The 15,283-nt window shown below is 53.4% G+C and overlaps 1 protein-coding gene across 4 annotated transcripts in view; it reads right to left on the bottom strand.

Moving 5' to 3' along the window:
- Positions 1-3,688: 3,688 nt before the first annotated feature.
- Spsb1 (splA/ryanodine receptor domain and SOCS box containing 1) overlaps positions 3,689-15,283 on the bottom strand; it is a 59,613-nt gene continuing 48,018 nt past the window's right edge. For all 4 annotated transcript variants that reach the window (XM_060379034.1, XM_060379036.1, XM_060379035.1 and 1 more), the window contains exons 2-3: positions 14,133-14,974; positions 3,689-5,817 (exon numbers count right to left, since the gene is read on the bottom strand). In XM_060379034.1, the coding sequence (XP_060235017.1) occupies positions 5,690-5,817; positions 14,133-14,826 (822 nt within the window). In that variant the 5' untranslated portion in view covers positions 14,827-14,974 and the 3' untranslated portion in view covers positions 3,689-5,689. The remainder of the gene's footprint in view (positions 5,818-14,132; positions 14,975-15,283) is intronic.

Here is a 15,283-nt window from a genome sequence, read left to right as displayed (position 1 = left end):
GGGCAAGGGGAAATGGGAGAGTGATGGAGCACGTGTGGCGAGGTCCTTTCGGGGATGATGAAGTGTCTCAGATTGAGACGGGGGCTAACGCCAGTACTGGGAGTGTGCTACATGCCACCCCAATAAAGGTTGAGTGCACTGAAAAATGGTGAATGTCTTGTCATGTGATTTCAGCTGCAAATAAAAAGACAGTTCGTGAGAGGACAGTCCTGATAGGGAGGGCTTGCCTGAGCAGTCTGGAGACCTGGTAACGTCACCAGGCTCCTGGTTCCTGGAATTTCCCAGCCTCTCCTCCAGCGCTTCCCTGTGGGCCCACTTGCTGCATTCGGAACACTAGACCTTTGAGCCTGGGTGGGATGCTGGCATTGCCACCTTAGCCTTCAGCTCTTCTGGGCTTTGGTGGGTACCGGATCAGCAGACAGATCTGGCCGAGCCTTTGTACAGCGGCTTCTGCACCAGTGGTGTCACCAAGCCCCTCCATGCCCCCTGCAAGCTTCTGCGGGACAATGGGGCAATGGTAGGGGGATCTGCCTGAGTAAAGCTATGTGCAGAATTCTGGGATCTCAGGGACCCTGGGGCAATCTATCAGTCCCCAGGTTCTCCATCTCGGCCTAGCAAGCTTGCTCGGTTACCGCGCCTTCCTTAAATTCCTCAGGTGAGTCAGATGTGGGGGACATCTGTGGACTTCTGCTGACACCCTAACTGGGGCCTGCTATTTATGGGCATATACAAACCACATCCTGAGAGACATAATTCTACCATCAGATGGCATCGTAGAAAGAAGGGACCTGGAAATCCCTTTCTGCCTGGAACACAGACCCAGAAGGGTCGAAGCTGGGCCTGGGCTGGAAGACAGCCCCAGGGCCAGGTCTATCTAGCGGCTAGATCATAGCGCTGCCTTAGCTAGGGCTTTCTTACTGAGAACATCTCCTGCTCAGAAAATCTTAAGACCTTCGGTGACAGTAGCAGACCTTCTATGGCCTCCCAAAAATATTGTAAAGAATCTGAGTCTAGAAGACAATCACGAGGTCTGAGTGCACCAGGAAGATGGACAGGCCGTGTCCTGGCTTCGCACAGCCGAGTCCTGAGAAGCTCTAGGAGAGCCATGCCCGGCTTCCTCTGGCTCGCTGGGCCAGGACATCATTTGTTGATCCTCCAGCCTGATCCGAGCTCATGATTTCCTCTTCGGTTGCCATGGCCCCATGCAGAAAACACAGCAAACTCCTGGCCCTGTGCAGTGCATTTATTTCAAATATTCCTTGTGGCTGGAACCCGACCATGTTTGGGTGTCTGGACTGGAACATGAACGGATTGCTCTGTCTTCAGCCCCCTCCCCAGCTTCCCCAGCATAGTTTACGGTTCAGCAAAGTCCACATTCCTCATCCCGCCTAGGAGCGGGAGGGAGGCTGCTGCCCAGGATGGAGACAGAGGCGTCTTCCCATCTATGGCCAAGCCAGAGAGCCGGCTACCTGCTCGAAGGCAGGGGATTAATTACAACCAGATGGGCCAAGTCTGCACAGATGGTTTTATTAAAACTGTTCCCTTCAGCACAAAGGCCGGCTCCCCCAGAAGTCTCCTGGCAGCACAAAGGCCCTCATTTTGCTGGTGCCTCCCCTACCCCATGCCTGACCCCTCTCCTCCCCTGCCACCCTTTCAAAGGAGGCCCGAGTTCCAACTGCAACCCAGACATGAACTCCTGCCTAAAAATAACTCTAGACCCACCCTCTTCCCTCTGTCTACATCCGGGGAGGGCATGGAGGGTTCCTTTTCCCAGTATCCACCTTAATTTGTGGCAGGCTACCTGGGAAGAAAGAGTAATGAGAAGGAGGGATCAGGAATGCCTGGCTTGACCCCGGAAGCTAAGTCCCAACGCAGGAAGTACTATCTTTTGGAAGAGCTACAGTCTCTGCCATGCTTGTTGGCAGGTGTGCCATGGTGCACTTGGGCCCTGCTGTGGGAACCCCACAGTCCCTTGTTCCGTCTGTGACTACCGTCTTGTAGAGCCTCATCCAAGGTGACAGCACCCTGTTAGAACCTCAGTGCAACTAAGGAGGATCCCATGTGCTAGTGCCTGGGTCAGGCTGCCGCCACAATGAAGTGAGTGTCTCTTTACCTGGCAACTTTGCCAGAGAGTTAGCATAAGAGCTATAGTCCCAAAGTCCCATAGTCTGTCCAGCAAGGATACCTGGGGAGCGTAGGGAAGGGCAGGTCCCTGGGCCTACCCCCGGAAGTACTGGCTGGCCCTGTGTAATAAGCATTTATTTTACCTTTCTTTTCATCCCTCCCTTCCTCTCTCCGTCCCTCCCTCTCTTCAGGATCCCATCTCCCCAGTCTGGCCTTTAAATCACTATGTAGCCGAAGATGATCGTGAACTCTTGCTCTTCCTGCCTCTTCCTCCTGAGTACCAAGATCACAGATATATGTCACCATACCAGGTTGTGTTTTGTTTTTAGAATTTTAACTGTTGTGTGCTTGTGTGCATCCACCACAGCATGCATTAGGAGATCAGAGGATAGTTTGAGGCAGTCAGTTTTCTTCATTATATGCATTCTAGGGATGAAACTCAGTCATTAAGCTCAGCAGCAAGTGCCTTTACCTGCTGAGCCACCCTGGCGGCCCATGCCAGATTTCCTGTGGTTCTGGTGAACCCAGTGCAGGGCTTTCCATGTCAGGCAAGCACCGTGACACCAACTGAGCTACATCTGCACAGTAAGAACTTGCATTTAACAATGCAGCAATCTAAGGAAAAACTGGTCAAGAGAATCTCAGAAAGGACCATGCTGTGTAGCTTGGGCTCCCTGACCAGGCACTTCCCACAGCACCCCAGAGCCCAACACGCTCCTCAGTCGAGAAACCCCAAATGAGTTGCATGCACACTTACTGGCTCTCTAGAAACTAGTTATGACATGTGAGCTCACTTAGTGAATTTTTCCGGTGTTCGAAGCATCATTCTTCGTTCCTCTGAATAAGCCAGATTTTCCCATCCTTCCCACAGGGCCTCTGCCTGCTGCCGTTGGAAGGATGGGTTCGCTGGGCAAGGTTCTTTCAATACCACAATGTACTTGATGTGAAGGACAGAAGCCTAAGGTCTTCTGATAATTGCTGAGACTGGACTCCGGGGACAGCTGGCTGCTGCTCTGGTCCTGACCAGGCCACAGTCAATTTAAGTTTTCCTTAGCTGTTCATGTGTGAGTGTGTGTGCCTGCGTGACCTGTGTGCACATACAAGCAGGCCGAGGCTGGAGGCTGACAGCACAGCATTTTCCTCAGTCACATTCCACCTCACTGTTTTGAGACAAGGAGCTCAGGGATTTGGCATGACTGGCTGGCCTCTTGTCTGTTTCAGATGCATCCCACTGCTCTGACCCAAACTGAGGTCCTCAGGCTTGACTGATACGCACTCAGACTGAGCCATCCCCCCTCCCCCGCTCTCACACTAAGTTTTTAGCAAGGCAGTGAGAGGAACTGCAGCGTGCAGAATCACTTCCTATTAGGCTTCCTGGGCTACATTAGCCGGGCACCGGTGTTACCCCAGGGTGGGCCCCACCCTCTCCAGCTGGTACCCCACTCTTAGAGCAGGCCAAGGAGCAGAAAGCAACAAGCAACACAAGAGCCACTATCCCGGCAGGACAGTAGAGGGCTTAGCCATGCCCCTCTCCCCTCCCCCAAGGCACAAAGGACCCATGTGGTTTCATATTTTAACAAACTTTTGTTTATTAGGTTATTGTTATGAATCATCGTAAAATAGAACAGAATGGGCTTTCAGAACTATACAGGCCACAAGGCTTTATGCTGACGGGAGAGCGGCAAGGGGTGGTCAGTCCTGGGGCAATGGAGGACGGGGGATGCAGGAGAGCCTGGCCCTTGACCAGGGCCCCTGGGGTAGCCCTGGATCAAGAGGACAGGCCGGGATCTGTACAACTGCATATGATCCACTCCAAAACTGGAACAAGTAGAAGTTTACAGTCTGACAGGAAAAAACCATCAAAATATAAGGGAGTAATTTACTTTATCTAGTCTTGGCACCGGTTTTGTGCTTTAAAAATTATACTCCACTGGGAGATTAAAAAAAAGGTACCCTACAGCAGCTGCTTAAAATGATTCTTACAAATATATATATGTAAATATATTAAACATTTTCAACAAATAAAGATATCTATTGTACCTGTGCAGAAATGAGCAGAACTGGGACTCAATGGGAGTTGATTTCTTTTCTTTCTTTTTCTTTTTTAAGGACAAGGTTTACTATAGCCCGGGGCGGCCACAAACTCAGTATGCCATTGAACTCCAGTCCTTCTGCCTCTGCCTCCTGAATGCTGGGATCACAGGTATTTCACACCTTGCCTGATTTTCCTTGGTGCAGGGGTGGGGAGTGGGGGGCGGGGGTTGGAGGGATGGAACCTGAGCTTCCGGTATGCTGCTGGGTGAGCACTCTACCATCTGGGCTACACACCCTACTTAGGGAGTTGCTTTAAAGTAAAAGAAAGGGTGAGAGAGCAGGAGCAGGGGCTGGGGTACTCCATGAGGGTGCTGCTGGGGACAGGCACCCCTGGGGCTGTCCTGCACCCACTTCTGAGGCTTGAGGGTGTGTGCGCTAGGGTCGTTAGCCTGAGGCGAGGGCACAGGCTTTTCATGATGCTCCACTCTGCTCTAGTTTCTCTTATCCTGTCTTGCCTCTATGGCTTCCCAGGGTTGGAGAGCCCACTCACGCTTGTTTGTCTGACGATCCTCCAGGCCTAGAGCTTCTGCGGCCACTAGTGGGAAATATCAGAAAAATCAGGTGCAAAGCTCAAAAATCATGGAAGACCAGAGACCCAAATGTGCAAATGATATATGACTGCCCAAGGAAAGCAGCTACCTGGGGACACGGGGACTTGCACAGGCCTCTAAGTCTCCTTGGGGCCTGCTCGGCGGCCTGGTGCAGAGCTCCTTGGACATCAGGTTGAGGGATCTACACAACGACACACTTGTATCTGTGCTCAATAGCTCATATGCCACAGGCATGTCCCGGGAGAAGGACAGGTATGGCACACACATCCCAGGTGGGGTGGCAGGTGGGAGAAAGTAATAGAACACACCAAGGAAAGTGACCCCAGGGGGCTCCCTTTCTAAACGGAATAAATAAGTGGCCTTTGTTACTGTCTGAATAATAAATACAGGGCACAGAGCACCAACAGCTGGCGCTGAAGCTGGCACTCACTGGCCCAAGGGAGGCTCATCCCGGTATCTTGTCTCAGTGTCCACGGTATTGACATCCTGAGCTTTATCCATGGGGCCCAGGCCTGGGCCTGGCCATTCCTGCTTTCGGAATCTGCCCTGGAGCCCTGGCATCTCCCCCTAGCCTCACCTCCCAGGTCCCCCGGGTGGCTGCGGACCCTCTGCAGGGAGTGGGGGAGCGGCCCACTCCGCCTGAGAGCAGACAGCGCCCAAGGAGGCATCCATAGTTTATTCTCTGCATCTGGTTCAGGGAAGGGCCTGGATGCTGCTGCTTCAGCCAGCGTTGGGAGGAGGAGAGAAATCCGTTGGCATTGGTTCACCCCGCAGAGGCGGCTGGTGGGATGAGAGGACACGTCTGCCCATGGCTGAGGGTGGGCATCCATCGCAGGCTCGGGGGGGGGGGGGTCAGTGGACCCCGACGGCTCAGTGAGTTGGCACCAGGTGGCTGTCGTATGGTGGTCCTGGGATGTGGGTTACTGGTAGAGGAGGTAGGCCTTGAGGGAGGCAGGTAGCGGCAGAGCGGGGATGGCACCCAGGCGCTCCTTTCCTAGTGCTAGGCGCACCGAACGCCGGCACAGGTCCATGAGTGGCAGGGGCTCAGCTGGGGAAACCAGGAAAGAGAGGAGAACCTTAGCAAAGCTCAGGAAGGTTCTGGAACACACAAGACAGTGCTTACAACATGTCTGGCCTGGCGTAGCACCAAATCAAGTGAATTTTAACAAGCAGATTGTTAACAAATGTGATTTTAAATTGTGGTGTCGACTACAGAGAAGTCACACTGGACCAGATAGGTTCAGAAGGCCCCTGATGAAGGGAGTCACTCACTCTCAGGACAGTGATTAGTCCCGCCAGAATAATCACCTCAGTCCCTATCCAGAAAAGGGAACTCAGGAACAGCATCTAGAAATCTTGCCTAGTCTTGGCCTGCTGGAAGAGTTGGGGCTGAGGCCTGGGGGGCTGTTCCCGGTCTCCCTGTGGGGCCACTCTGCCCCGTCTGGACAAACATGTGACTGGCTCTGGGGCAAATGAGAATCAGCTTTCGGCAGCACGCCCCTTTTCCAGCTCCAGGGCCCCAGGCGGTTGCAGGGCAGGTCCTTGTGTGTCACCTCAGGGTCCACTTTCAGGAGCTCGTCAGTGACTGTGCTTGCCTTCAACCAGGAGCAGAAAGGGTGCCAAACAGGCCAGGGTGCAGGCTGATGGCCAATTCTGGCACCCTGTGCCTGGCACACCCGCTCTGAGCTGCCATACTCTACTCCCCAAGACAGAAGAAGTGGCCAGGGCTCAGTGGGTAAGGGTAGCGGACTCATGTGTAACAGGTGGCACAGCCAAGGCACTGTCATCAGTCAGCTGGCCCCACAGCCTGACAGTGGTGTTCGGGGCCATGTGAGGAACCCCAGGTCTTTGGGCTTCCTTCAGCCTGACAGGAAGACTGGAAATGCCAGCCTAGCTGCCGCTGGAACCCTGAGGGCATTCAGGCTGCCTCCCTGCCCCGTTCCAAACACCACCAAGATGCTCCCAGCAGGGGAACTCAGAGCTGAGCTGGCTCGGGCATCTACATGAGAGAGTGGCTTCCCCTCTCAGACTCCAAGGCCCTGCTCTGCCGGCTGAGAGACAGGCCCTGTGTCCTGCAGAGGAGGTCCCAGCCTCTTAGGAGTCTGAAACTTGTTTCTCTCAGCTTCAGAACACACGGAGGGTGGGCAGACGTTGCCAGCCAGTGTCCCCCAAGCAGCCCTTTTCCCTCTGCTTGGGACAATGGGGAAACGTTCAGTGCTCCCTGGATCCTGGGGCTAGCAAGGGCACAAACCAATGGACTGTGGCCTGGTCCATGCCCAACCTTTGACAGTGAGCCTCCATTGTGAGCCAAAACTAACAAACAAAGTCCAGAACAAAAACTTGCCCTCCAAATCCCACTCCACAGGGAGAGTGGGTTCTTTTAAAAATGTGTGTGATTATTTTGTGAATATGCGTGTACAGATGCGTGTGTATGAACGTGGAGGCCGAAGGGCAGCTTCAGCGACATTCCTCAGGCAAACTGTTCCCCACATTGTTGTCCACTAGCCTGGAACTCACAGGTGGGCGAGGCTGGCTGTCAAGCCTCAGAAATGTGCCTCCTTCTCTGTATCCCTCATGCGGGGCTTATATCATACCTGGCCTTTTTTCATGTCTTCTGGGGGCGGTCACACGTGGGTTCTCATCCTTGCAAGCAACCATCTTACTGACTGAGCCTTTTCCCTAATGCTCAAGTGCATTCGCTCTTCTGATAAACTTTCCCGTATTCACCAGTGTGCCTCAAAACGGTAAAAATAACCCCTTTAAGGGCTGGAGATGGCGCCCAGTGGCAAAGCATGTGCTTAGCGTGTGAAAGGCCCCGGATCCAGACCCCATCACCAAGTAATAAACAAATAAATAAAAATTATTGAAGCTTGGCTTCTATGTCTGAGAACATGGAGACTGCTGATGGGTGCAAGATTCCTTGGGGTAGGAAAATGCCCTGACAATGACTGGAGGAGGCACTGGGTGCTTCAACTGGATGAAATGGAATGGCGCCTAAGCTGAGTCTTATATCAGCCGCACTGAAAAAAAATGAGCTGGGCTGGGGAGACAGCTCAGTCTGTAAGTGCCTGCTGTGCAAGAGCAGGACCTGAGTTTAGTTCCCAGCACACATGAAAAAGCCAGGCCTGGTAGCACTCGCTCATAGTCTCAGCACCGGGAAGGCAGAGACAGGAGGATTCCTGGGGCTCACTGGCTCACTAGTTTAGCCATATTGATGAGCCCCAGGTCCCAGAGAAAGAGGTCCTGTCTCAGGAATGATACCCAAGGCTGACCTCTGGCCTCTCCACACATGTGTGCATATGTGCCCACCCATGCTTACACCCGGCCCACAGGACAAAACCTGAGTTGATGGGACGGCTTAGTGTGTAAAAGCATGTGTGGCGCGAGCTTGATGACCCGAGCTTAGTGTGTAAAAGCATGTGTGGCGCGAGCTTGATGACCCGAGCTTAGTGTGTAAAAGCATGTGTGGTGCGAGCTTGATGACCTGAGCTTAGTGTGTAAAAAGCATGTGTGGTGCGAGCTTGATGACCTGAGCTTAGTGTGTAAAAGCATGTGTGGCGCGAGCTTGATGACCTGGGGTTTGATCTGGTGAAGGGTGTGCCAGCAGACATGTGCATGCACACAAAAACCACACACATGTGATCAAAAGATACTAAACTTGAGGCATTTCCCACACTCTGAAGGAACTCTGCAGCCAGAGCTTTTCAGGAGAGAGCCCAGCAGTAACGGTTTTAATGAGAAGCCTGGACGTAGAGCCTTTCCGAGACAGCCCAGTGACCGCTAGGAGTCTGCAGGCAGGGGGTGAACCAAAGGAGTTTCATCCATCCCCAGCCCTTCTGCAGGGTGGAGCAGGGGGCCATCTCACTGCCCCCTCACTGCTTGGAACTCTTACCATCCAGCATCACTGGGGCAAAGGGCCTGGGGCTGCCCGGACTGCTATTCCAGGCGGATGTGGCTCAGCCCCACTTAGGAGGTAGAGGGGCATCCCCAAGGGCTGGAGGGCTGTTGAAGCCATCCAAAAGTGGCTCAAGAGCCCTACCAACCCAGGGGTTACCCCACCACGATCCCCTGGCACTGAGTCTCAGGGCACCTCACAGCCTTGTGAAGAAGGTTTGCAAACCAGAGGACCAGAACTGAACGAGCCCCTGCTCCAGCTTCCGTGTTTCAGGGCGGACACTGCAGCCGCTGCCACCACCATGGTAGGTGGCGCTTGTGCTGTGGACCTGGTTGGACTGTTGCCCACACCTAGAGATGGAAACCGACCTCAGGAGCCTAGGTCCGAGAACCAGGGACTCAGAAGAGGTAAAGCAGCTGCTTCATTCACCCATGCAGAAAGCAGGCACAAGCGCAGGCACAGGCACAGGGGTGGGGTGGGGAGTTTCTGTGGTATGGTCACGGGACCAGCTTCAGGAGGGGCAGCTAATGGCTGCAGTAATGTGTTAAGAGTTGAGAATATAACCAGAGTGAATCAGGCACTCTGTGAACAAGAACAAACAGGTCACCTTTCCCCACCCTCGTAGGGGAAGAAGCGACAGTACACAGAGCTGTGGTCTGCCTGCTTCTCAAATCCTGAGCAGAGAGGAGAAAGCTCAGACCGGGAGAACCGACACAGGCATTCGGCCTCAGCAAGATGGCCACTGTACCAATTTCCAGTTGGTCACTACCTGGGTCCAAGAAGGTCTCTCCTGCTTCAATACTTTTGGCCAAGAACTACAAGAGTGCCCTGATCCATCCAAGTGCCCACGGTCGCTACACTGAGCTGGGGCATACGTCCTGCTGGCTGCAGCCTCTGGCCACTCATGCTCCAGGAGGCCAAGGTGGTCGCTGATTTTTACGTGAATGGCAGGAAAGGTGGGGCTGAATGTGCACCAGGGGCAGATGGTTGAGGACCTGGGTGAGGCCACATGCCAACTTCTGCATTTCTAAGAGGAACAGCTTCTGAGCGGCCTAGGCAGTTCTGCACAGCTCGAAAGCCCAAACCTGGGAAGTCAGTGGCACGCTGAGGAAGATCTTCCCCACATGAAGCTTCAGAAGCCCAAGGGCTAGCCGGAGAGATGGCTTAAGCAGTTAAAGCATCTGTGCAAATGTGAGGACCAGATCTGGATCCCCAGAACCCAGTAAATGCCAAGTGGACATGGCAATCTGCCTGTAATTCCAGCCTTGGAAGATAGAGATGGGTTCCCCCATGCAGGCTGGCTAGCAAGACCAGTGAGCTCTGAGTCTGACTGAGAAACCTGCCTCAATGACTAAGGGGGAAGAGTTATTGAGGATGATTCCTGACATGAATCTTGGACTTGCACATGCGCCCACACTCATGTAACCACACAGTGGCCCCCCATATGTGAAATTACTCATATGCACAAATGAAAACTTAAAAAAAAAAAAAAAGGCTGGTGCTATGTCCCAGTTCATGACAAAAGGAAAAAGTCACATCAGGAGGGGACTCTAGTTCAGTGACAGTCATGTTGCTTACCCTCGTGGCACCTACGGCTGACCTGGTGCTGGCTCCTACAAGCAGCTGGCAGTGAGAACACTCATGGGAACGTTCTAGACTGTTCTGAGTGGAAGTAGCTACTGTGCTTATTCGTTATACTAAGCAGTTCTCACAAGAGGAGCCATGAAACCTCAATGCCTTGTCCCTGTCCCCAGGGAAGGACAACTGTTATCTTTCCAAGCGACACAGTGCTCTTGGTCTCTGTCCTTCAAACTCTGAGGACCTGCTTCCTCGTGAGGCCAGTGTTTCTGAGAGAGGGTATGGCACTCGCTGAAGGAAGTCCTGGCAGGGGCAGGGTAACCAGCCTCCCCACAGCACGCTTGGATGGGGAGCATCGAGAAGCTCCGGGGAAGCTAGAGAGCACCTGGGGAGGAGGGCACAGATAACCACACTCCAGGAGCGGAGAGAGGCAGCGCACGAGTAACTACAAACTGAGCAACAGCAGCCAGGCTTGCTGGCCGCTGGGAACACAGTCTCCCCGGAGCCTCTGCAAGCTCTGACCCTGCTGACAGCTCGGTCTCAGACATCTGGCCTCCTGAACTGGGACAGAATAGATTTCTGTTGTTTAAATGCCTGGTTCAGAGCAATCTGTTCTGGCAGCCCCAGGAAATGAGTATAGCATCCTTCTTCCTCCATCAGGCACCAGGCTCTAACCCTGTTCCACCGAAATGACTCCTGGCAAGGTCACCAACAACCTCCTAGTTGCCAAGGAAGCAGTCAGTATTCTTGGCCTGTCATTACTTTGTCTTTCTTGAAACTCTTCCTTCCCTTGGCACCCAATACATCTCCTGGGATGCTCTGGACACATGGCCTGCTTCTACTGGGTCTCCTGCTCCTGACAGAGTCTATCTTCAGCTCTTAAACCTGGCTCACCCTCTGGGTGCTCTCATCCAGGGTCATGGTGTATCTCGTTGTTTTTGGTAGGCTGGGGATAAAACCTGGGTTCTTGTGCATGCTAGGCCAGCCTGTTACCCTTAAGCAACACCCCATGTCATCTGAACATGGATGACCTCCCTGCTGGCCCCCGTGTCTCCTTTCTACAGCTTTCCCATCTTTCTGATTGTGGCCATGCCCTTCAACCTGCTTGGGCCAAACACCTGGAGTCCCATCCTTGCTACCCTTCCCATTTCATACACACAGCCTCCTGAGGTGTGCATTCCAGACTCTGGCTGCCTCTGTCACCTCTATAGCTCTTGTCCTGCCTCAGACCCAGTCATCTCTTACCTGCACAGCCATCATGGCCGCCACTCTTGCCTACCATCAGCCAAGGGATCCCTATAAGGTCTGAGTCACCCCCCAACCATGCACTGAGGTGTCAGTGTAAGCAGGTGATGGCTCTAACACACGCCACCTCTCCCTCCCTACTCTTCCTCTGCAGCGGGGCTAATGAAAACATGCCACCCCACATGTCCTGCTCAGCATCTCAAGAAAGCACCACACCTGTGTTCCCACCTGCATCTTCCAAAGCCAGCCATATATAACCAGGACTATGGAAGAGAAGCCAAGGATCTTGCCATTGCCTGGCACTCAGGTAAGCTGGGGAGAGCCCAGAGTGTATATCACTGACCAAGAAGTATCCTGATGTGACATTCTGGGTCTTTCTGGATCGAAGCTGCCATGACAGACTGCCTGGGTGAGGTCAGTTTCCATCAACTGATTCCCAGTCTCATACTCCTACCCAACTTCTTTAGAATTTTCCAGTAGGGCTGGAGTTCTGGATTGAAGAAAAAGGAAGAGGCAAGCATTTGTCTCTCTCTGCTTCCCAACATCTTATATATAGATGCACTATGACTGGACGCCTCATACCACTGCCCCCAAGATGGACTGTGTCCTTCAAACTGAGACAAAACCAAATCTTCTTTCCTCATCAGGTATTTTGCCCCAGCAATGAGAAAAGAAACTAGCTTGGCAAGCAGCCCTCCACCTGACGCAGAGCCAGGAAGAGGGCCATCTGCTCACAGGACGTATGTAGACCTCTAGAATGGCACTGATGGAAATGCCACAGGAGTTACACATGAGTTGCCAAGGGCAAACACACCCCAGGCCCCTTTTGACTGCTTAGAGCCTGTATTCTATACAGGAGCTGGGATACATGGAAGCCATGCAAACTCTCAGGGCTCATGGAAATATTGACAAGCCTACTGGCGAATGACAAGGCTGGACAATTCTCACTGGAGCTCAGATGTGGGGTCTGGCAGACAACAGTAGCCTCGGCAATTCCCCATCTGTCTGAAATGAAGGGAGGCAGGCCCAGAACCAGGGTCTCCTTTGAACCTAAGGCCTGGATACCTACACTCAGGAGTTCCAATCTCCAGCCATCCCTGCAAAGGCGGTTTTGGACTTTGTCACATATTTCTGTCACAGAACCTGCTCTTCTAATTCCCCGCTGCAGGTCTGAGATGGCTTCCTCAGGAGGCTTCCTTCTAGGTTCACACTTGCCCACATTGCCAGGAGTGCCAGACCTTGAGTTGGGCTGCACAGGGAAAGATGGAGCAGCGAAGGCTCTGCACTGCAGGTGCCCCCACCCAGCGACTGGCTCGCTGCCAGGTCCAGGCAGAGCCTGGGTAGGACGCAGAAGGAAAGAGGAGGGCTTCTGAGAAGATTAGGAGTTAGTCCATGGTAGTCTGACTACTCTGAACATTGCTCTGCCTTCCAAAGACTGGCTTGAGAGGGGTGAGGCAGACTTGGATATCCTGGAGGGTCAGAGATGGTGGGGTGGTCAAGCTCTGTGTTCCTGACATCAGCGAGACCCATGCCTATCATGAAACACAGGTTGGGGCTGGGATTTGGAGTGCCAAGCCAAACCTGTCCCCCACAGCAGCCATGGGCGGTTGGCACTTTCTGACTCATCTCCTTATAGAGACGCAACATACAGACCTCAGGAGACACCCTTGTAGGTAACAAGCTCCAGAGAGAGGGCACGGCATGGGGGTTGGCGGTGCTGGGGCACAGACTCCTGCTAACACAGCTCTCCATTCCCAGCCACACTGGGCAGTCACAAGCCTGCACCTGCCAGCAGCACAGTGCTGCCGCTCACAGCCACTCCACACAGAGAAAGGCCACACCCCTTTCCAAAAGGATGGGCAAAGTCACTGCTGACTCAGCACACTGTCCCCACTCCGAGACCAAGCAAGTCTTTCGCAAGACTGTGGTGCAAAGGAGCATCTAGCTCTGGGAGGGAAAGACTCGGAATCTGGGTCATACTTGGAAAAGGTCCCTGGCTTTCGCCTATCTGAGACCTGGTGACACTAGCCACTGTGCTGGAATATGGTCAACAATTGTTCAAGGCTGGAAATATGTTAACCAAAGAATAAAACCATTCATTCACCTGTTCATTACTCCATCACACATTCATCCAGTCACCTGACCGGGCCCACCCATCATCCATCATCCATCCACCCACCCGCCCACCATCCACCCACCCACCATCCATCTAAACCAGCCACTCACCCACCCACCCACCATCCACCCACCCACCATCCATCTAAACCAGCCACTCACCCACCCACCCACCATCCACCCACCCACCATCCACCTACCCATCATTCATCTAAACCAGCCACTCACCCACCCACTCACCATCCACCCACCCACCATCCACCTACCCATCATCTATCTAAACCAGCCACCCACCCACCCACCGACCCCCAGCCATCCATCTTCCATTTACTCATGAAGCACTGCCAGGTATTCCATTATACTCTAGACTTCTTCGATTAACCAGATATGGGTCAAAAGTGGCCTGTGAGGATCTGCAAACACTGGACTATCTACTTAAAGACATTTTAAGTACAATAACTTCATAAGCTAGCCAGGACCACAAGGACACAGGGGACAACGCTGTTTTAGACAAAGCAGGGAACACTTACGATCAAGTCCATTCAAGTATCGCATTCGGATCTCACAGTGGCCCCAGACGGCACTCACTACAGGATACAGTTTTTTACCCTTGAGTCCCCGGAAAGCCACTCCCATGTACTGTCCATCCACGATGAAACTCAAGGTCCCATCATCCATGTCCAGGGCCACAAGAAAGGAGTCTGGGACAATGAATGTCTCATCTGGCTCCAGAAAGGCTGGGTATGTTTTACTTGGCTGGTTCTTGCCATCATGGTAGAGACGGTTACGCCCCAAGTCCCAGCCCCAGGACTCATGGTTATTTCCTACAAGGGTTGTGTACCCAACAGAGTGCAAAGGGGCATCCGCTGTGGCCACCCCTACCACGGCATGCGTGCCTCGTTGCCTCATGGCCCATGTGATCTGCCATACATGCAGTCCACGTGTGTACCCAACTTTGCCCCTGATAGCGTCCGTGCTCTGGGCCACCGGATGCCGGTGAAAGATCAGCTTGTCGTCTTCCTTCACGAAGACATTGAGCGAACGGTCATTATTGTTCCAGGAGTGGAGCAGCTGGACGTCATAGGACACGGGCGGCATGTCGAGCAGCAGGTCCAGCCGGGTGGGCTTGCAATAATCCAGACCCTGGAGCTCCTGCTTTAGAGGCCGGTATGTGGGGTCCCGCATGTCCACAGTCTTGATTCCTCCCGTGACCTTCTGACCCATGGTGGCCTTTGATTTCACCTTCTCACTGACTCCCAAGGCAAACTCATCAATGTTGGGTGTTGACTCCGGAGCTCTACTCAGGGCCGCACAGAACTCCTGAGGAAGGTTCCTAGGCGATCTCCAAAGGTTGGGAAGCACTCAGTATTGCCTAATGGGCAGAAAGAAAAACAGGAGCGTAGGTGAGCCGGGGTGCAGTAGCAGGGGCAAGATTAAAGAGGAACGCAGAACCACACACGCTGGCATGTCTCAGCAGCTTGGAACCCTGGCACACAGTGAAACGGCCCTGTCCCTTTGCTGTCGCCATGGTCTGTGTGGGGAGGTAGAGGTGGGCTCAGGGACGGGGAACTGCACTCCACAGGGGCTGCCAGCTGGGCTTCTAGTTGGCAGTTCACAGTCAGAAGGCCAAGGTGGCAGCACAGACCCCCGTGTGAGCCTCAACTCAGTGACACCTTCTTGG

The sequence above is a fragment of the Meriones unguiculatus genome, chromosome 3, assembly GCF_030254825.1.
Source record: "Meriones unguiculatus strain TT.TT164.6M chromosome 3, Bangor_MerUng_6.1, whole genome shotgun sequence".
Taxonomy (NCBI): domain Eukaryota; kingdom Metazoa; phylum Chordata; class Mammalia; order Rodentia; family Muridae; genus Meriones; species Meriones unguiculatus.
The sequence above is the reverse complement of the archived record's forward strand: the minus strand, read 5'-3'. Positions and strand labels throughout refer to the sequence as shown.